General features: G+C 58.7%; 1 protein-coding gene across 8 annotated transcripts; it reads left to right on the top strand.

Moving 5' to 3' along the window:
- Positions 1 to 1,753: 1,753 nt before the first annotated feature.
- LOC309415066 (tropomyosin beta chain) lies at positions 1,754 to 17,924 on the top strand (the record flags this gene model as incomplete). 8 transcript variants are annotated; one of them, XM_082012461.1, is made up of 9 exons in its annotated part: positions 1,754 to 1,867; positions 2,579 to 2,704; positions 8,239 to 8,372; positions 12,422 to 12,539; positions 12,677 to 12,747; positions 13,512 to 13,587; positions 13,719 to 13,781; positions 14,499 to 14,568; positions 17,647 to 17,924. In XM_082012461.1, the coding sequence occupies 9 exons, from the start codon at positions 1,754 to 1,756 to the stop codon at positions 17,727 to 17,729; spliced, it is 855 nt and encodes a 284-aa protein (XP_081868587.1). The 8 variants fall into 8 exon arrangements, with proteins under 8 accessions (XP_081868587.1, XP_081868585.1, XP_081868588.1 ...); XM_082012459.1 differs by lacking the exon at positions 13,512 to 13,587 and adding an exon at positions 12,996 to 13,071; XM_082012462.1 differs by lacking the exon at positions 17,647 to 17,924 and adding an exon at positions 14,892 to 14,974.
- Between the last annotated feature and the right edge of the window lie 1,492 nt (positions 17,925 to 19,416).

Below are 19,416 nucleotides of genomic sequence, written 5' to 3'. Positions count from 1 at the left end.
TATGTACCTAATTTGTCATTATTAATAGCTGCTCTCCAGAGTCCAGCAGCGGCTCTTCTGCTGCTTTCTCCATGGCGCCAGTAGCCTCTCAGTCCTCAGCTGCTCCCGTCCCTCCTACGCCCCCTCCAACTCAGGGCTGAGCATTCCTAGAAAGCCACTTTCTCCAGTTCTCAAAAACCTTTTGCTCCCCTCTACTTGGAGCACTGGTGCCGAAAAGTTGTGGCAGGCAAGGGCTGCATGCGGTCCCAAGGTGATGGGCTGGGGGAGCCCTGTGCACTCCTCCTGTCCCCATCCCATCCCAGCCTCCCCACGTGCCACATGGCTCCTGTGGCCCCTCTGCCAGGTCCTTCCAGTCCCCCTGGTTCAGAGCCCTCCCTGCAGCTGGGAATGCAGCAGAAGCATTTATGAGTGTTATTAATGTGTGTGTTATTTTTGGAGGAGTCAGAATCTGAAAGGTTTGCACTTTTTTGCCTGTGGAATACAGTTTATTTAGAGCAGAAAGACAGAGCAGGGTAGTGGGCTGTCCGCGCACCCTGCATTGCCCTGAAATGCCACCTTATGGGCTGTGCATGGGCTGGATGTCCCCATGGGTGCCAGGGGCAGTGGCACCAGGGTGCAAGGCAGTGGAGAGATGGGTGTCAGGGAGCCTGTGCAGAGCCCAAGCCCTCCTGTCCCACTATGATGCATGAGCTGGACAGGGAGGTTGGGGGCTCAGCTTGCTTCTCTCCCAGAGGATTTTCCCCATGTGGGCAGTGCCACCCCATGGTGTCCCCAAGTGCAATCACAGCCCATGGGTATCCCCAAGTGCAGTCACAACCTGTGGGTGTCCCTGAGTGCATTGCCAGCCTGTGACATCCCCAACTGCAATCACAGCTTACGGGTGTCCCCAACTGCAATCACAGCCCGTGGGCATCCCTGAGTGCAATCAGCCTGTGGGTGTCCCCAAGACTGCAGTGCTAGCCCATGGGTGCCCCCAATTGCTGTGCCAGACCCCAAGGTGCCCCCAAGCCAGTGCCAGGAAGCAGGGTCCCCCAGGCCCCAGGGTGCAGTGACAGGGTGTGCCTAGGACAGTGCCAGCCATGCGGTGTCCTCTAGCACAGGGGCAGCTCTGGCCAGAGCAGAAGTGGGTCTCAGGCCCTGGGGGTGGATGGCTGGTGGTGTCCCTGGGCCATGGTAACAGCACACTGCCAGCCCATGGGTGTCCCAAGTGCAGGGACAGCCATGGGATGTCCCCCACAGTGGTGAGAGGCAACAGGGTCTCTCCCTAGCCCAGTGCCACCAGGGTGTCCCTGGGGAAGTGCCACCAGAAATGCCCCTACCAAAGTGCTCCAAGGTGTCCCTAGTGCAATATCCCCAGGGTGTCCCTAGCACAGTGCCACCAGTGTGTCCCTAATGCAGTGCCCTGGGGTGTCCCAAGTGCAGTGCCCCCGGGCATCCCTCTCACAGTGCCACCGGGGTGTCCCTAGTGCATTTCCCCGGGGCGTCCCTTGCCCGGTGCCCCTGTGGGTGCCCGGTGCCGGGGCTGCGGTGGTGCCCGCCGGGAGTGTCGCCCTCCCGTCCCGCTCGGCGCGGCGAGGTCGGTGGCGAGCCTGTCCCTAAAAGGTGCTGGCAGGCAGCGGGGGAGGTGCCGGGGCGGCCCCCGCCCGGCGCGGCCCCTCCCCGGTTCTTAGGCGGCGCCGCGGGGCAGGGGGCGCAGTGTCGGTGCTCCCACCGCCCCCGGTGCTCCGCGCCCCGCCGCCGCCCCACCGCCACCATGGAGGCCATCAAGAAGAAGATGCAGATGCTGAAACTGGACAAGGAGAACGCCATCGACCGCGCCGAGCAGGCGGAGGCCGACAAGAAGCAGGCGGAGGATCGCTGCAAGCAGGTGGGTGTCCCACCGGCCCCCCCGGCATTGCCCGGGGACCCCCGCCTTAAGGGTTTCCAGCCCCGGGGACCACGTCCTGCTGGGTGTGCCCAGCCTGGGGACCCCTGTCCTAGGGGTGTTCTACCCTGGGGACCTTGCCCCACTACCCAGTCCAGCCTGTGGATCCCAGCTCTAGGGGTGCCCAGCCCTTGGGATCTCACCCTACTGGGTGCTTGTACCTGGGGACCTCACCCTGCTGTGTGCCCATCCCCAGGGACCAGCACTCCAGCCTGTTGCCCCCTGACCACTCACGTCAGTACCTCCCAAACATGCTATGTCTTGGTGGGACACCACAGTGCCACCTCCCTATCCCTCTGCCAGGGAGACCCTTGGGGACAGCGTACTCCCACCCCAGCCACAGAGATGGGAACCTTCTCGGTGCCCCCCAGAGCTGTGTTCCCCAGTCAGGACCTCTCCAGTCCCTTGCACAGGGAGGGAGCGAGCCCACCACCCCCTTACCCCTGCTGGCCTCAGGGATGCTGGAGACTGCTGTGGCCCTGGGAACCAAGGGCTCCCCGAGGATGTGTGGCCCCAAAGTCAACAGGGTGAGCATGTCTGCATGCTCCTGCTGTGCCCCCAGCCTCAGCTACCCCAGGAGGAGGATGGCCATCCCCTCCCCAGCCTTGCAGGCACTGCCACCCCCCTGACTCACACTCTCCATCCCTTCTCCAGCTGGAGGAGGAACAGCAGGGCCTGCAGAAGAAGCTGAAGGGCACGGAAGATGAGGTGGAGAAGTACTCCGAGTCTGTCAAGGAGGCCCAGGAGAAGCTGGAGCAGGCAGAGAAGAAAGCTACAGACGTACGTAGGCGTGCCAGCAACTCCTCCCCTGCGCGGGCACCAGATCTCAGGGGGATGAAGGAAGAGGGGGGCCTTATATGGAAAGTGTCCATGGGGAAGACTGTCAGAATCCCATTTCTGCGACGCTTACACTGAACCCAGCTGAGATGCAGGGCAGGGACTGGCTGGATCCTGCTTGGAGTGCGGGGGCCAGGCAGGCTGCGGCAGGCACCACTCGGTCAGCTCTGGAGCTTCATGGGCAGCTGCCTGCCCAGCTCCCCAAAGCTAACAGGGAGCATTCTGAGCTGTGTCACCGGTCCCTGGGCACATGCCTCCGCAATGCTTGTGGAAAAAAGTCTGCAGCGCTTGCTGAATTGGCAAGAAAGCAAAAAAGAGCAGAGAAATGGAAAAAGCTCTTGCCCGTGGCCAGCTGCCAAGAGCTGGCTGTGAGGAAGGATGCTTGGGGGGTGTGTGTGGGGCTCGGTCATTTTGGGGTCCAATGTGCCATCCTGTACCCTGGGAAGGGCAAGGCCAAGAAGAGTTTTATTTAGTGCCATGACTGATGTTTCTCCTAGGAAATGGATTCCGCTGGGGAAATGTTAGGAAGGTGTTGAAATTGGCTTGTGCCTGGCCAGGATGAAGGGTGGAACAGCTGTGTGCAGCCACAGTGCTGCTCAGGAACGGGGTATAATGACCTGTGATGCCACACAGGGTGTTTGACACCATATAAGTAAATCCTCCTTTTGATAGCCAGCCCTTCTTTGATGAAAGCCAACCCTGGAAACTGGAGGAGAAGTTAAAGGGGAGCCGGCTGGACTGCAGCCAGCAGGGCATGGCCAGGCTTTTTAGGACTAAGAACAAAAAATTCAGTCCCAGATGGTTTATGGAGCTAAATAGGGGAGATGCATCAAATCTCTGAGGCGGCCGCCAAGGACAGGAGCATACAGACAAGGATGAGCAGCAGCAGTCCAGAGCCCCTGGGGAGCAGCTGGGGGCTCCCCAGTGTTGTTTGCTGACCCTCCAGACCTGCCCCAGTTTAGTTAGATACTAAACCAAGTAGTTAAAACATTAAAATTCCTCTGGAAGGGCATATTTATCCTGGCATGGGGCAGGCACGTCAAGCTGGGCAGGTCATCTGCTCTGTGTAGTGGGGGTCTGTACTGTCTGACTGGATCTATGCTGGTGTGTGACAAGGCAAGCTCAGTGCGGGATCTGGCTGAGTGTGGACAGGATGTCCCCGATGAGGTGCTCGGAGGAAGGGGTAAATGGTGGCACAAGGGCAGATGTTGGCTGTGAGGTACAGAGCAGTTTGCTGCTGGCAGTGGGCTGTGTGATGCCATCCTGGGCAGGGAGGGTGCGTTGCTGCGCTCTTGGTCCACAGTGGCTCGGCAAGTCTGTGGGCTTTGGCAAGGAGAGTCCTGTCCCAGCAGATATGGGGGATGGGAGCCACCAACCCCTCCAGGGAAGGGCTAGATGGGGAGGCATGGAGAAAGAGCACTCCTGCAGTGTCAGGGAGGGCAGGCTGGCTGCAGGCAGGTATTACGGGCAGGGCTGGGAGTCCATCACCAGCACAGCTGCCCCAGGGCCATGTCGAAGCCTGGACAGGCTGTGCCGTGTGCAGGGCACTGGGAGTCACCAGGTCCCTGCACCAGGGACCTGAATGTGCTGACAGCACTAAGTGCTAGGGTTGGTGTTACCTCCTCCCCAGGACAAGGTGCAGTGCTGCTCCCGGCTCTGGTGGAGGAAGCGCAGAGTAGACCCCTGGAGCCCACCCACCCACCTCCCCAGGGACCCTCGTGCCCCCCTTGACTGCCAAGGACAGTGTGTGCCTGTGAGCACAGTGTCCCCATCCCTCAGCCAAGTCAGGGCCCATCACAGTGATCCAGGCAGGCTCCTGGTCTTGACAAAAATGTCAACAAATGCCTTAAAAGAATAAATCTCCCCCTGATCTGGCACTGCCCTGCCTCTGGCATGGGGTGGCAGTGCACGAAGCCCACAGGGACTGCACTAAGGGGTGCAAATGCAACCTCCCCAGGCACTTGGAGGGGGGTCAGATGGTGGCACAGACCAGAGAGCACCTGAACCTGGATTGGCAGCTCCATGGCGCTGGCATCCCCTTCCCAGCAGCTCTGTGAGGCCACTGTGGCCCCACCACCTCCTTGGCCCCAGGAGGGACAGCCCATGGGGCCCATGGCAGGATGCTAGCGGGAGCTGCTGGATGTGGTGCAGCCAGGACAGTGGGTTTAGCCAGAGCAGCCCCCTCCAGCCCCCCATGTCCCCAGCTGGTGGCCTGTCCCCAGCCACCCCACGGGGTGCAGCAGAGGCTCAGGGAAACTCCACAGTTCCAAGGCCATGATCCCAAAGACTTCACCCAAGTTCCCACCCCAGTTGCTCTCCCCAGATGAGACTTTGCTCTTATTTGGCGATTTCCTGAGCCGGTGGGAGGGAACGGGGCTCTGCTAGGAAGTGACTGCATCCCTGGGTGGGGCCAGAGGAGGAGGCAACCAGTCCGGCCGGGTGGCTGCCCCCCAACCTACCCCCTTCCTGCCCGCAGCCAGCTCGCTCCTGCCCCTTTGCTGTCGGGGACGCCGCTTTCTGCTCCGGGCCCCGTGCGCCGACCTGGGAGCGCTCTCGGCATCCAGGCGTCGGGCTGGGAGCGGTGCAGGACCGGCCAGGACTGGGGCCAAGCCCGAGGCCACGTGCTCCCAGGGGATCCGCAGCGCCGCCTCTTCCGCCGCCGCTTAGCAGGGGGACGCAGGGCTGCAGGGCTCTGCCGGCGGTGTGGCCGGGACCCCCTCAGGCCCCCTGACCCCGGAGCCAAGGGCAGTCAGCGAGATCAGCCCGGGAATTGGCGTCCCTGGAGTCGTGTGAAGTACAATTTGGGACTGCCCCAGAGCTGTCAGAGCCCCTTATAAAGGGAGGATTGAGTGCCACCAGCGCCAGCCCCTACTGATGGATCAGGGCATGTGCCCTGGCCAGGATGCAGAGCCGGGAGCTGGGAACTGGCCTCCCCTATGGGGTAGAGCCCCCAGGGCATCTGGGGGGCTCCATGGGTCCTATGGGTCTCTGTGGGGCTGCTGGCCAGGTCCCTGCTTGGGGGAGTGGATGCCAAGGGGCTGAGTGGGATGGCTGCTGGGGATCTGGCTGAGTCCTGCAGCCCCAGCCCCAGGTCCCTCAGGGGGATGCCTGGGAGTGGGCTCTGCCCCATGGCCCCTATGGGGCAAAAGTCCATGACCCCCCCGGCTCTGCAGCAGGGGGTGTGTGGGGCAGAGCTTGGGGAGCACCCATGGGTACATTGCTTCTGTGTCCATGGGGGCTCCCAGGGGCCAGACTCTGGCACCCCCAGACTCCCTGGGCTCCTCTCCATCACTCTGGGGGAGTTTGGTAGGACTGTGCACCTCTGTGGGGGCACCATGTGCCCTGCTTGGGGGAACGACTATGTCCTGTATCCTGGGGGGCACCATGCACCCTACCCAGGGAGGGGACTATGCCCTGCCTTGGGGGGGGCTGCGTGAAGACCATGTGTCCTGCCCAGGAGGGCACACTATATCCTATTTGGGGTAGGGGGGACTGTGCACCCCGTCTGATGGGGGACTGCCCCCTGCCGGGGATGGGTACCGTGTACCCTGCCCGGGGTCTGTGTGCGCTGCCCGGGGTTGCCCAGGTTGGTCCGTGGCAGCAGAAGGAGGAGGAACAGGAAGGGATAGAGGCAGGGCGGGCGGCGGGAGCGGCTGTTGCCTGAGCGCTTCCTGCCCGAGCCGGGCGGATCCCACAAAGGGCTCGGCGGCGCAGCCTCCCCGCTGGCCGCTCCGCGCCATGGCCGGCATCAGCTCCATCGACGTCGTCAAGAAGAAGATCCAGAGCCTGCAGCAGGTGGCTGACGAGGCGGACGAGCGCGCCGAGCACCTGCAGCGGGAGGTCGATGCCGAGCGGCAGGCCCGGGAGCGGGTAAGGCGCAGGGCGGGGGAGCCGCCGGGGGGGGCGCGGCGGGGGGCTCTCCGGCAGCTCCCCGGGATGCCCCACCGGCTCCGGCAACGCCGCCGGCATCCTTCCCCGCGGGCTGGCCCCGGCCGCCCCCCCGCCCCGGTATTCGGGCTGGCTGCCCCCGGGGCGGAGCGCCGGGAGGTCTCGTGGGAGCTGGAGGGCGCTGCAATCCGAACTGCCTCCTCTAGCTGCCTCCTTCATGGGCCTTGCTAGGGATGCTCCGTGCAGCGGGGCCCCCCAGGGCTTCCCCGGCTGGCGGGGCACGGGGGAGCAGTCAGCGGCCAGCTTTGCCTTGGCTCTGCTTGGGGTCATGCAGATCCTGGGAAAGGATCCCCTCCCTCGGAGGCCAGTTGTGTGCACAGCTAAAAATCCCACACCTAGGCTCTTGTCTGGCTTCTAGCAGGCTCTGCAGTCTGGGCTGCAGCAGTTGCAAAGCCTTTGGCTCTCCAGTGTGTCCCTTTGCGGGGACAAGCCACTCCTTTGCACAGCCATGTGCCAAAATTTCCACTCTGTAGCACTGGGACAGCATTTCCAGGCTGCAGCTTGTTCCTGGTTTAGCTTTTTTATTGTTGTTGGAGCTTGTGAGGTTTTTTTCCTCTCTTTTTCCTATGCACATTCCTTTAACATCCTCACCATATCAGGAGCGGCAGAGCTGGGTGCGGTACCCAGGCTGTTGTCACTCAGGCTGTGTGTGGAAGAAATGGCCCCTTCCTGCAGCCGCAGATCGTGTTCCCTGGTCACTGGGCGCTGCTGGAGAGCTCATGTTCCCAAGTGTCCATCTGGGCAGCTCTGACACTTTGGGGACAATTCTCTGGAGGCCTTTACCAAATGGAAAGAGTGCAGGACCAGGCATCAAGGGGCTGGTGGGGTCCAGGGCCACTGCTCCCAGCCGGCCTTGGCTCCTGGCCTTGTGCACAGGGAGCCTGGGAAAGCAGGGAGCCCTGGTCCCACAGGCCCCTGCAGCTGCGGCTTGGCTGGGCTCCAGCCTGCTGAGGGCAACTCACTCCATTGCCCCCAGTGCCATGCTGTACATCAGCTGGGGGGAGGAGTTGGGGGGAGGTGGGCTGTGCTCAGCTTCAGGCTGCCCCATTATGCAGGGCCACGGGGGGGGTGTTCCTGCAGAAGAGGCTCCCAGCTTGCTCTGCTGCCTCTAAACAGGAAATCCACAAGCATCTCCAATCTCCTTTTTGGGAGCAAAGCTGCACAGGGCATTCCTCCCCTTTACTCCACAAACCCCAAATACTGTCCCCATGACGGCACAGCCACTCCAGCCACCCTACCCTGGCGAACATGCCTCGTCCCTCTCTAAGGTGGGAGCTGGAGGTGGGAGCTGGAGGTGTGAGGATGTGGTGGAGGGGCTGCATGTGCTGGACTCTGGTTGTATGGCTGGGAGGAGCCAGCGTCAAACAGGGTGCTAGGGCCCCATTGTCCCTATAGAAAGGCTTGTTGTACAGTGCCAAGGGGTGTTCTGGATAACGAATGCAAAAGTAACTGCCAAAAATGCTTTTATATATATATATATATATATATATATGTCACATGGGGTGACCGAGGGATTTCTGCTCCCCCAGGCCGAAGCTGAAGTGGCTTCTCTGAACCGCCGTATCCAACTGGTGGAGGAGGAGCTAGACCGAGCCCAGGAGCGCCTAGCCACCGCCCTGCAGAAGCTGGAGGAGGCTGAGAAGGCGGCTGATGAGAGCGAGAGGTGTGACAGGGAGGGACACGAGGGTGGTGTCAGGTCATCCATGACTGCAGGCAACCCCCTTGGTTTCACAGTGGGGTTTGGGGATCCCCCTGAAGTGATCTTTTGGGGTTTGCATTGGTTTTCCTGCAGACCTTGAAGGGAAGGAGCAAAGCCATGACACAGAGAAGTCCCCCAGATATGGGCATTCTTGGCACGCTTTGAAATTTCCAGGCTGTCGCCGAAATCGGGAATAAACTTCTTAGCACCAATGTAGCATTAAGAAGTGGGCGTTCTTTTATTGCAGCGCTGGATGCATGGGGAATCGCTCCACCTAACGTGCATGCCCTGAAACAAAAGTTCATCCTTTATATACTGTAAAGACATGAATATTCACCCATTTTCTGAGAAATCTCCACCTTCCTGCCTATCTACTACATTTACATAATGCTGGCATTGCAAAACTACACTACGCATGCATGGGGGTCTTGGGTGGTCGTTTGGGGAGTTAGGCCCCACTCCTTTTTTCCCTTTTATGGTCATGGGTCTCCTGAGGATAGTTTCTTCTCCTTGGATGTTTTCCAATTCTGTTGTTCGGCCAAGCGGTTCTTTCTTATCAACCTTGTTTGAGCACTCCTGCTAGGATGTTTCTATTCTCAAGGTTGAGATATCTTCTCTGTACTTGTTAATCACTCATAGGTCTTGTTAAATTCAAAGTTAATCACTGTTTGGTAAAAGCATTTCTCAACAAGGGCACATATAAAATCTTGAAAAACTTGATCATAGAATAGTTTGGGTTGGAAGGGACCTTTAAAGGTCATCTAGTCCAAGCCCCCTGCAATGAGCAGGGACATCTTCAACTAGATCAGGTTGCTCAGAGCCCCCTCCAACCTGACCTTGAAAGTTTCTAGGGATGGGGCATCTATCACCTCTCTGGGCAACCTGTGCCAGGGTTTCACCACCCTCATTGTGAAAAATGTCTTCCTTATGTCTAGTCGAAATCTACCCTCTTTTATTTAAAACCATTACCCCATGTCCTATCACAACAGGCCCTGCTAAGAAGTCTGTCCCCATCTTTCCTATAAGCCCCCTTTAAGTACTGGAAGGCTGCAATAGGGTCTCCCCGGAGCCTTCTTTTCTCCAGGCTGAACAACCCCAACTCTCTCAACCTTTCTTCATAGGAGAGGTGTTCCATCCCTCTGGACCCTCTCCAACAGGTCCATGTCTTCCCTGTGCTGAGGGCTCCAGAGATGGATGCAGTAATCCAGGTGGGGTCTCACTAGGGCAGAGTAGAGGGGCAGAATCACCTCCCTCGACCTGCTGGCCTTGCTTCTCTGGATGTAGCCCAGGATACGGTTGGCCTTCTGGGCTGCAAGTGCATGTTGCTGGCTCATGTCCAGCTTTTCATCCATCAGTACCCCCAAGTCCTTCTCGGCAGGGCTGCTCTCAATCCCTTCATCCCCCAGCCTGTATTGATACCAGGGGTTGCCCCAACCCAGGTGCAGGACCCTGCACTTGGCCTTGTTGAACCTCATGAGATTCACACGGACCCATTCCTCAAGCTTGTCCAGGTCCCTCTGGATGGCATCCTGTCCCTCAGGCGTGTCAACTGCACCACTCAGCTTGGTGTTGTCTGCAGACTTGCTGAGGGTGCACTCGATCCCACTGTCTATGTCATTGATGAAGATATTAAAGAGTACTGGTCCCAAGATGGACCCCTGAGGGACACCACTCATCACTGATCTCTGTCTGGACATTGAGCCATTGACCACTACTCTCTGGGTGCGACCATCCACCCAATTCCTCATCCACCCAACAGTCCACTCATCAAATCCACATCTCTCCAATTTAGAGAGAAGGATGTTGTGGGGGACTGTGTCAAAGGCCTTACAGAAGTCTAGATAGACGACAGCAGTAGCTCTTCCCTTGTCCACTGATGTAGTCACTCCATCATGGAAGGCCACTAGGTTGGTCAGGCAGGTTCCCTTTGCTGCTTTGGTCTCTGATTCTTACCCATAAGCTTTCAGCCTGCTCGTGGCTGTTCTTCAGAGACAGCTTTTCACGCTCTATCCATTTCTTGACGTAGAGGGCAACACCTCCACCCTTCTTTTCTCACCTGTCTCTTCAGAACAGCCTGTAGCCTTTGATAGCTGCACTCCAGTCATGGGATTCATCCCACCAGGTTTCAGTAATGGCAACTAGGTCATAGCTTTCTAGCAGCATGGTGGCTTCCAGCTCCTGTTTGTTGCCCGTGCTGCGTGCATTGGTGTAGAGGCACTTCAGCTGGGCTGTCGGCTGTGTCACCCTCTTAGAGGAACACACCGTAGTTCCTTTGAGGTCTTTCACTGGTGCAACAGGCTGAGGGGCCTCACTAGCACCCCGTCCCTCTAACCTTGGTGTGTCATCCCACAGCTTGTCGTGGGTGAGCCTGATATTATCCCCCTCCCCCTTTAAGTCTAGTTTAAAGCCCTGTCAATAAGCCCTGCTAGCTTGTGAGCAAAGATCCTCTTCCCCCTTTGAGAAAGGTGAATCCCATCTGATGCCAGCAAGCCAGGTGCCATGTAGGCTGTCTCATTATCAAAAACCCCAAAATTGTGGCAGTGACACCAGTCACAGAGCCATGTATTAATAGACTGGGCCTGTCTGTTTCTTCCTGTGTCGCTGCCCACAACTGGAAGGAGGGGGGAAAAAATAACCTGTGCTCCCGATTCCCTTACCAACCATCCCAAGGCCCTGAAGTCTCTTTTAATCGCCCTTGGACTATGTGTTGCAGCTTCATCTCCACCCACGTGGAAGAGCAGTAGTGGGTAATAGTCCGAGGGCCGCGCCAGGCTAGGAAGTTTCCTAGTGATGTCCTTAACCTGGGCCCCAGGGAGGCAGCAGACTTCCCTAAGAGGAGGGTCTGTCTGGCATATTGGACCCTCTGTTCCCCTCAGAAGGGAGTCACCTACAACTACAACCCGTCTTTTCTTCCCTGTGGAGGTGGTCGTGATATGGGGGGTAGGCCTTTCTGACCTTGGCAGCATCTCTGGTGTAGCTGGACCATCATCCACTTCATCCATGGACTGGCCTTCCACATCCAGAGCCTCATACCTGTTGTACAGAGACACCTGGGGAGGCGAGGTGGGCAAGGTAGGGGTTTGCCTGCTGCCCCGAGCATGGACCTGCCTCCATTCGCTCCTTTCCTTTAAACTACTGCCTTCAAGCTACTTGATCTGGTGCTTATACAAATATCAGTCTGTAACCGAAGCCAGAGGGTGCTCGGAGCCCGTTTTCTGCCCCAGAGCAGCCTCCTCCACTCGAGAGCTGAGCAACGGCCCAGGAGGGGACTTCTGCGCCTAGGAACTGTGGTTGACCTTTGAGAACAAACCAGCCTCATTCAAAAAAAAAAAATCCTGCAGAGTGTGTTTCCCCATCCTCGCAGCAAGCAGTTTTACCGGGCTGGAGTCGTGTAGGTGAGGGCACTCAGGTTGTATGGGAATGCCTGGAGACGTCATGGCATTCCTGACAGTTACATGAGCTCTTCCCTCCATTGACAAAGACCAGTTTGAGCAACGGCATCTGAGCGAGAGAAGAGTCTACAGGAGTCTCTGCAGTGGAGGTTTGTGGGGGTTTGGTGTCCCCCTACTTGTGAGCATCACCTCTGAATGGGAAAAAGCTTTGCCACGAGATGTTTTCTAGCATTTTCTAAAGGTTGCTGGCCTGTCAGGCTGCTTTTGTGGATGTTTGCAGCCAGTTCGTCCTGGGCTGCACACATTTTTACACCACATCCCCCCCTCCCCCCTGGATGATGGGTTCATGACCTGCCTGGTTGAGAGACACCGTGGCCACATCTCACTCTGGGGGACAGCCCTGGGGTGGCCTTGCGGTCAGCTCCACTGCTTTAATTGTGTGCAGGAGCATACTTGGGGTACTGCTGGTGTGACCCTATTGTGTGAGGTGGCCAGCGAGTGCCAGTGTCCCAAGTATCCGGAGCTGGAGGATGGCAGGGTCAGGGCACAGTGAGTGGGTGGGAGGTGCAGGTGCCACCTTGTCCCACAGCAGTAACATCTTCTGGCTTGGGCTTTCCTCAGAGGGATGAAGGTCATTGAAAACAGGGCCATGAAGGATGAGGAGAAGATGGAGCTCCAGGAAATGCAGCTGAAGGAGGCGAAGCACATAGCGGAGGAGGCTGACCGCAAATACGAGGAGGTGCGTGCCTGCACCCACATGCCCCCTTCCCCCAGTGCTGACCCCCCCAGCAGCACCCGGGGCTGCCTCCCCACAGCCCTGTGCCCTGAGCCAGGGCAAGCACGGGGCTGACACATGCCCCTTGCTGCTGTCGACAGGTTGCCCGCAAGCTGGTTGTCCTTGAGGGAGAGTTGGAGCGCTCGGAGGAGAGGGCAGAGGTGGCGGAGAGGTGAGCGGGGCTCCCAGCGGGCATCATGCGGGGGTCCCATGCAGCCTTTGTCCTGAGTCCCTGGCAGCTGGGGGTGGCTGTGTGTCTGTGTGGGGATGTGGATGTCGGTCCCCAGGAACAGCAGGGTTTGCTGTCAGGGTGGTCCCTGGGCTCGCAGGCTGGGGGCAGGGGGATGCCAGCCTACCGGCAGCATGTCCTTGACCCTGTTCTCTGCTGTCCTCCCCCGGGGTGCCCCTCTTCCACTCTAGCCGAGTGAGACAATTGGAAGAAGAGCTGCGGACCATGGACCAGACTCTCAAATCCCTCATTGCCTCGGAAGAAGAGGTACTGGGGCAGGGGCACAGGGCAACGTGCAGCAGCCCCCCTCTCCGTCTCTTGAACTGTGTGAGCCACCTCTCTCCTCTCTGCACCGCTGCCTCTGCCACCGACCTCCCCTTGCCTCCCTCCCTCTCCAGCAGGCATAGGCTGGGCATTCTCCTCCATCCCTCCGTGCCTGCTCTCCTTCTCTGCAGGGCTGGTGGGAGCCTGGCTGGCAGCGATGCATGGGGTGTCTGTGCAAGAAGGCACAAGGAATGGATGTGTCCTGGCAGCTTCTGCTCGCAGTGGCTCTGCTCCTTCTCCGCCTGCGCTGCCTGAGTTTTCTCCTCTCTCAACTTGTTCTCTCTCTTTCTTTCCTCCTTCCCTGTGCCCACTCTTTCTGCTTCCCCCTCTTACCTGCCCCTCGGCCCCACTCCCCCACCTGGCGGCCCCTACTTGGGATGTAGTAAATGTGGTGACCTAGAGGAGGAGCTGAAAATTGTCACCAACAACTTGAAGTCCCTGGAGGCCCAGGCTGACAAGGTAGGACCTGGCAGGGCTGCTGGGGCTGGGCAGAGTGCGTGGGGTGTGGGGGTGCTGGGGTCCCCCACCAGGGCAAAGGATGGCCAGTGGTGTCCTGTGGTGCTCATGGGTGCCTGTCTCTGTCTCTGCAGTATTCCACCAAGGAGGACAAGTATGAGGAGGAAATCAAACTTCTAGGGGAAAAACTGAAGGAGGTAAGGGGCATGGGGCCAGGACCCCCAAGAGAGGGGCTGTCACTGCATCAGTGCAGGCATGAGTTTGCCATCCCAGGTTTTGACCCTGTTATGCCCGTGTCCTCTCGCCCTTCCCCAAATTGCAGCCCTGCAGCATGGTGGGTGGCTGGGTCTGGGATGCCCCGTGGGGTCCTGCTACCCTGGAGAGGGTCCCTGTCCCATCTGGAGGGCTGGTGTTTGTGTCCCCAGGGAGCACAGCCCCACTGGGGTGCATCCTGCAGCCCCATGCTGCGCTCTGCTCCTGCTCCGCTCACCTCTGCCCCACGTGGTGTCCTGCTCCCAGGACATGCTGCTGGCAGGAGCTCATGCCCTGCACACACCTACTTCAAGCCATGTCCGATTTGGGGTGATCCGTCTAGTGTTGGTTGCACACGCAACCTGTGAAGCATGCGGGCTCCCATGACGCCTCTGCTTTTGGTGGTCAAGACAGGTTGGGATAAATGGGAAGCCCAACATGGAGGCACTTTGCCCAGCTGCCTCCTTTAAGGGCAAGCTCTCACCCCTGCTGCTGGTTTAGGGCGTGGGGGTCCATGGGGCCCTTGTCCCTTGCCTTTCCCGGGGGAGGGCTCATGGGGAAGGATACGGGAGATGCAGACAGGGCAGATTAGGGGTGCAGTGCAGTCTGTACTGTCTTTGTTGTGCCCTGCAGCTCACCTTCTCCCCTCTGCACTCCTGCAGGCTGAGACCCGGGCAGAGTTTGCAGAGCGGTCTGTGGCGAAGCTGGAGAAAACCATTGATGATCTAGAAGGTAGAATATCCTCACCAGCCCCATGTCCCTCTTTCCTGGGGAGCACTGACCAGGATATGCCCCCGGTGGGGCCAGACAGGGTTTGGCTGGGGTGAGAGGGTGGGCCAGGGGTCCTGGGAGGGGGGAGGTTGGGTGCCGTGGTGTCCAGTGTGGGAGCGCAGAGCTGCTGGGGTCTGTGGCTCTGCCCTCAGGTGGGGAATAGGGCCGCATCCACACCACCTGTGCCTGCATGCTCCCGCTGCCCTCTGCCCCCTGCTCACAGCCTCTCTCTCTCTCCGCTGCCTGCCCCCAACCTTGCTCTGCTACCTGCCCCCCACCTGCAGATGAAGTGTATGCGCAGAAGATGAAGTACAAAGCCATCAGCGAGGAGCTGGACAATGCACTTAATGACATCACCTCCCTCTGAGCCCCGCACTGAGCACCAGCACCGCACTGCCCCACCTGCCTCACCCCTCCCCAGCTCAGCCACTTGCCTGCCTGGTCATCCCACCGCTCTCCCTGCCTACTCTGTCCCCTCTGTCCTTCCCAGCCCGTGCCTTTCCATTGGCTCCTTTGGGACAGGAGCTGGCCTGGGGTTTTCTCTTTGTGGGGAGACAAGGTGTAGGTGCTTAGGGGTGTTTGGCGGGGAAGGGGAGCAGCCCCCAGGACCCCCACACGCTGGGTGGACAGTGCCCATGCAGTTGCACCTCTGTGCTCCAGCATTGCCTGGTGAGGAACAGAGCTGTGCCCAGGAGCCCTTCGCTTCAGGAGCTCCCTCCTCGGCTCCCTGGCAGCACAAGCACTAGGGACCCCAACAGCTCTGGTGCTGGGGGGACACCTGCCCCCCACATCCCCCCAGCAGAGCCCCCTGGTTTTGCTTGCTGGGCCCAGGGCTGGGGGGACCCACACAGGGGAAGCAGCACCTCCACTGCCAAAACAGAGAGGAGGGCTTAGGCCCAGGGGATGGAGGGGGTGTGTGTCTGACTGTGCAGGCAGCCTGTCCCTAGGCAGGCAGCCTCCAGACCCCTGCTTCTCCCTCACCCCTGCCTCCCTTCTATCCTTTGCCCATCGCTCTTCAGTTTGCATTTCATGACTTTTTCTTTTCTGCTCTATCCCTCTGGGTTACTGAGTTGGTCTCAATAAAGCATTTTCTCTCCTCCGTTTCTCCTTTGTTTTCTTCATACTGCTCTGTCCCTCATCTTCTGCCTGTCTCATGTGGGTGCTGGCAGCCGGGTGGTAGGAGGTGGTTGCAGGCAGCTCGCAGCTGCAGGACTCCCGGGACAGCCGTGGCTGAGCCCTGAGCAGCTCCCGCACTGCCAGGCTGAGTGGGACAGGGCCCTTAGTGCCTCCGCCCAGGGGATGAGCCCCACCAACCCCCTGGTTCTCTGACACAGCTTTCCTCATCTCATGCCACCTTCTCCATGACTCTTGGCCTGAAATAGCAGGGTTAGACCTGGTCCTGTCCATTCCCTGTACTCACTCCCAGACATTGTCCACAAGCAGCAGTTTCAGCCCTGGCATCTCTCCTGCATCACCCTCCCACACCGAAGGGGCTGACCCTACCCTTCAGCAGTGATCCCTGTCCCTAAATGGGTCTCTGATCCTCCTCCTCCTTCCTCAGCATCCTACCCTGCCCCACAACTCCATCCTCGAATTGATGGACCTGCAGCCCTGTTCCTGTCTCAGGACCAGCTGCTTCTTCCTGCCAGCCCAGCTTGTTCCCCACTGCTGGCTGGGCAGCAGCGGGGTTTCCAGCGAGGGCTTTGTGGAACACTCTCTCTTTTCATTAACTCGTCTTTCTCTCTCTTCCCTCTGCTGCACCGTCTCCGTTTTCTCTAGAGCACTCCCAGAAGGAGGCCGAGAAAAACTGCATTCTCACTAACAAGCTGCGGGTCATCCTTACTGAACTTAACTGAGCTGCTGAGAACTCCTGTCCCCAGCCCAGCCTCCAGCACCCGGGCTGCCACCAGCCCCACTCCCTGCCTCGTTTCAGCCAGGCTGGCTCAGGGCTGGGAGCCCCTCCCCACTCCCTGCTGGGGTTAGGCGGTGTGTGGAGCCTTGGCTTATCCCCCCAGGGGTAACTAACTGCCCTGCTTGGGGGGAATGGGGAGCCCTCTGGAGCTGATTGTTTTTTCTTGGGAGAGGAACAAGGGTTTTTGCTATGTCCTGGCTGTCCCCTAGCATCAGTCTGGCCCCACGGGGGGAGGGATGCGGTGGCTTGTATCACTGCCTTCCTCCCCTTGTCCCAGGAGTCGGTGGCCAACCTCTTCCCCCTCACTCTGGTCACCCCAAACTATGCAGGGAGGATCCCCTCGGAGCAGGGTTCCTGCAGGGTGCTGGGAGGGCTAGGACAGGAGCTGGGGACCCAGCAGCACCTGTTGCCCTAAACCTAGGGCAGGGGATGGGGAAGAGCCTGGCCGGGAGCACTGGGAGACAGGGCTGGGTGGGCAGAGCTCTCATCCCCTCTCTAAAGGGGAGGATGCTGTTTGGAAATGAGTGCCAGAGGAGGCTGCCTTGGCAGCAGGCTGGCCAGCATAGGTCATCCCTGCAGCCTTGTTAGCTCTGCTCTTTCTCTCTCTGCTGTCATCTCTGCCTGCCTTCCTGGGCTGCTGTCTCACTCTTCTTCACAGAGCACTGCTGAGTCACGTAGCAGGCACTGGCTATCATCTTTTGCTGGCCAAGGGTTTGTGTGTGAGCCCACAGCTGGATGGTGGTGATGCCCCGGGGCAGGATGTGCTGTGGGCAGAGCAGGGAGACAGGGCCATGCTCGTGGCTGGCCAGAGAGGGGTACTCATCAGCGGTATACAGGCTGCAGAGAGCTTGGCCGTGGGCAACAGGGCGGCACGGGAGGATGGAAATGCCGAAAAGCAGGGACCACCCACCCTGAGTGACCAGCTCATCCCTGCTGGCGGTGGGGCTGCTTGCGCAGACTCTGCTCCACAGGGACACCCTTCATGGCTGGAGGCTGGTGCCGTACTGAAATGTCTGTCTCTGTGTGTGTGTGTCTGTTCTTGGTGTGGTGTGCATGGGTCTGGCTGTGCCTGGGTACGCTTGGGCTGTGTCTGTGCGTGGCTGGCTGTGTCCCCCTTGTGTTCACAGAGAGTCTGGCCAGTGCCAAAGAGGAAAACATGGGCATCCACCAGGTCCTGGACCAGACCTTGTTGGAGCTGAATAACCTCTGAGCTGCCCTGGGGAGCCCCCGTCCCTCTTCCCTACCCCACATGTGCACCCCACTGGCACACTCAGAGGACATCATCAGCTGAACTGCATCTTGGCCAAATTCACACACCCATTGAGAAGGGAAGCCCTGCAGCCTTACACCATGGCTCAGGGCTGTCTTGTCTGTGCACAGCCTGACTGGCTCTGTCCTGTCTTCGTGTCCAAATATTAAAGCAGTTTGACAAGGTGGATTGGTGTGCTTGGTCCTTGCGGGTGGGCACAGGCAGTGGGAGACATGGTGGGGGTCTCCCTGCCCAGTTTGCACAAGGAGGCTCTGCAGGGTCTTGGGTCTGGGGTGGGTATGGACAGCATAAGGATGTCCTCCGTGGCTGTGGGGGGCTGGGAGCGATAATGTGCATGGTTTGGGCTGCATTCCCATGTCTCTGTCACCTCCTTGGGATGCACAGAAAACTTTTAAGTCTCAAGCTCAGTCCAAACTGACCATCCTCTTCAAATGCACAGAGATAGAGATATGTCACTGGCATGTCCCCTTCCACAGCCAGCATGTTGCCTGCCTGGCACTTGGGGAAGCCACAAGGTCTTTGATCTCCATGGAGTCTGCTTCATGGTTCACGTTCATGATGCCATCTGAGCATGCAGACTAACATGTGACCACACATGCACACACTATTACTTACCAGGGTCTTCTCCAGGTCTGTGGTTAGCTGCTTACCCCACGTACTAGTTGCATTTTCTATTACCAGTCACTGAACACCTGCCAGAGGGACAGCTGTATAAACTAGCAAATATTAATGCAGTAGGCAACCAATTTCCAAAGCATTCAGGAAGTTTCCTCCTGGCTTGCTGTTTTTTCTCCAACATGGAGAAGAGTGTCAGAATGTGTCTCATCTTTGTTACCAAAAAAGGCTGGATTCCCTGGTGTGGTGGGTTGACCCTGGCTGGACACTGAGTGCCCACCAAAGCTGCTCTATCACTCCCCTTCTCAGTGGGACAGAGGAGAGAAAATATAACAAAGGCTCGTGGGTCGAGATAAGGACAGGGAGAGATCAGTTAGCAATTACCATCACGGGCAAAACAGACTCAATTTGGGGAAATTAATTTAATTTATTGCCAATCAAAATCAGAGTAGGATAATGAGAACTAAAACCAAATCTTAAAACACCTTCCCCACCCCTCCCTTCTTCCTGGGCTCAAATTCACTCCTGAATTCTCTACCTCCTCCCCCCTCCCTGAGTGGTACAGGGGGATGGGGAATGGAGACTGCAGTCAGTTCATCACACGTCATTTCTGCTGCTCCTTCCTCCTCAGGGGGAGGACTCCTCACACTCTTCCCCTGCTCCAGCGTGGGGTCACTCCCATGGGAGACAGTCCTCCAGGAATTTCTCCAATGGGAGTCCTTCCCACAGGCTGCAGTTCATGAACTGCTCCAGCATGGATCCCTTCCACAGGGTGTAGTCCTTCAAGAACAGACTGCTCCAGTGTGTGTCCCCCACGGGGTCACAAGTCCTGCCAGCAAACCTGCTCCAGCGTGGACTCCTCTCTCCACGGTTCCACAGGTCCTGCCAGGAGCCTGCTCCAGTGCGGGCCTCCTACGGGGTCATCAGCCTCCTTCAGGCATCCACCTGCTCCAGTGTGGGGTCCTCCACGGGCTGCAGGTGGATATCTGCTCCACTGTGGACCTCCATGGGC

The sequence above is a fragment of the Phaethon aethereus genome (assembly GCF_964289735.1).
Source record: "Phaethon aethereus genome assembly, chromosome: W".
In the NCBI taxonomy this organism is placed as follows: Eukaryota; Metazoa; Chordata; class Aves; order Phaethontiformes; family Phaethontidae; genus Phaethon; species Phaethon aethereus.
This window is presented reverse-complemented; position numbering and strand designations above follow the sequence as displayed.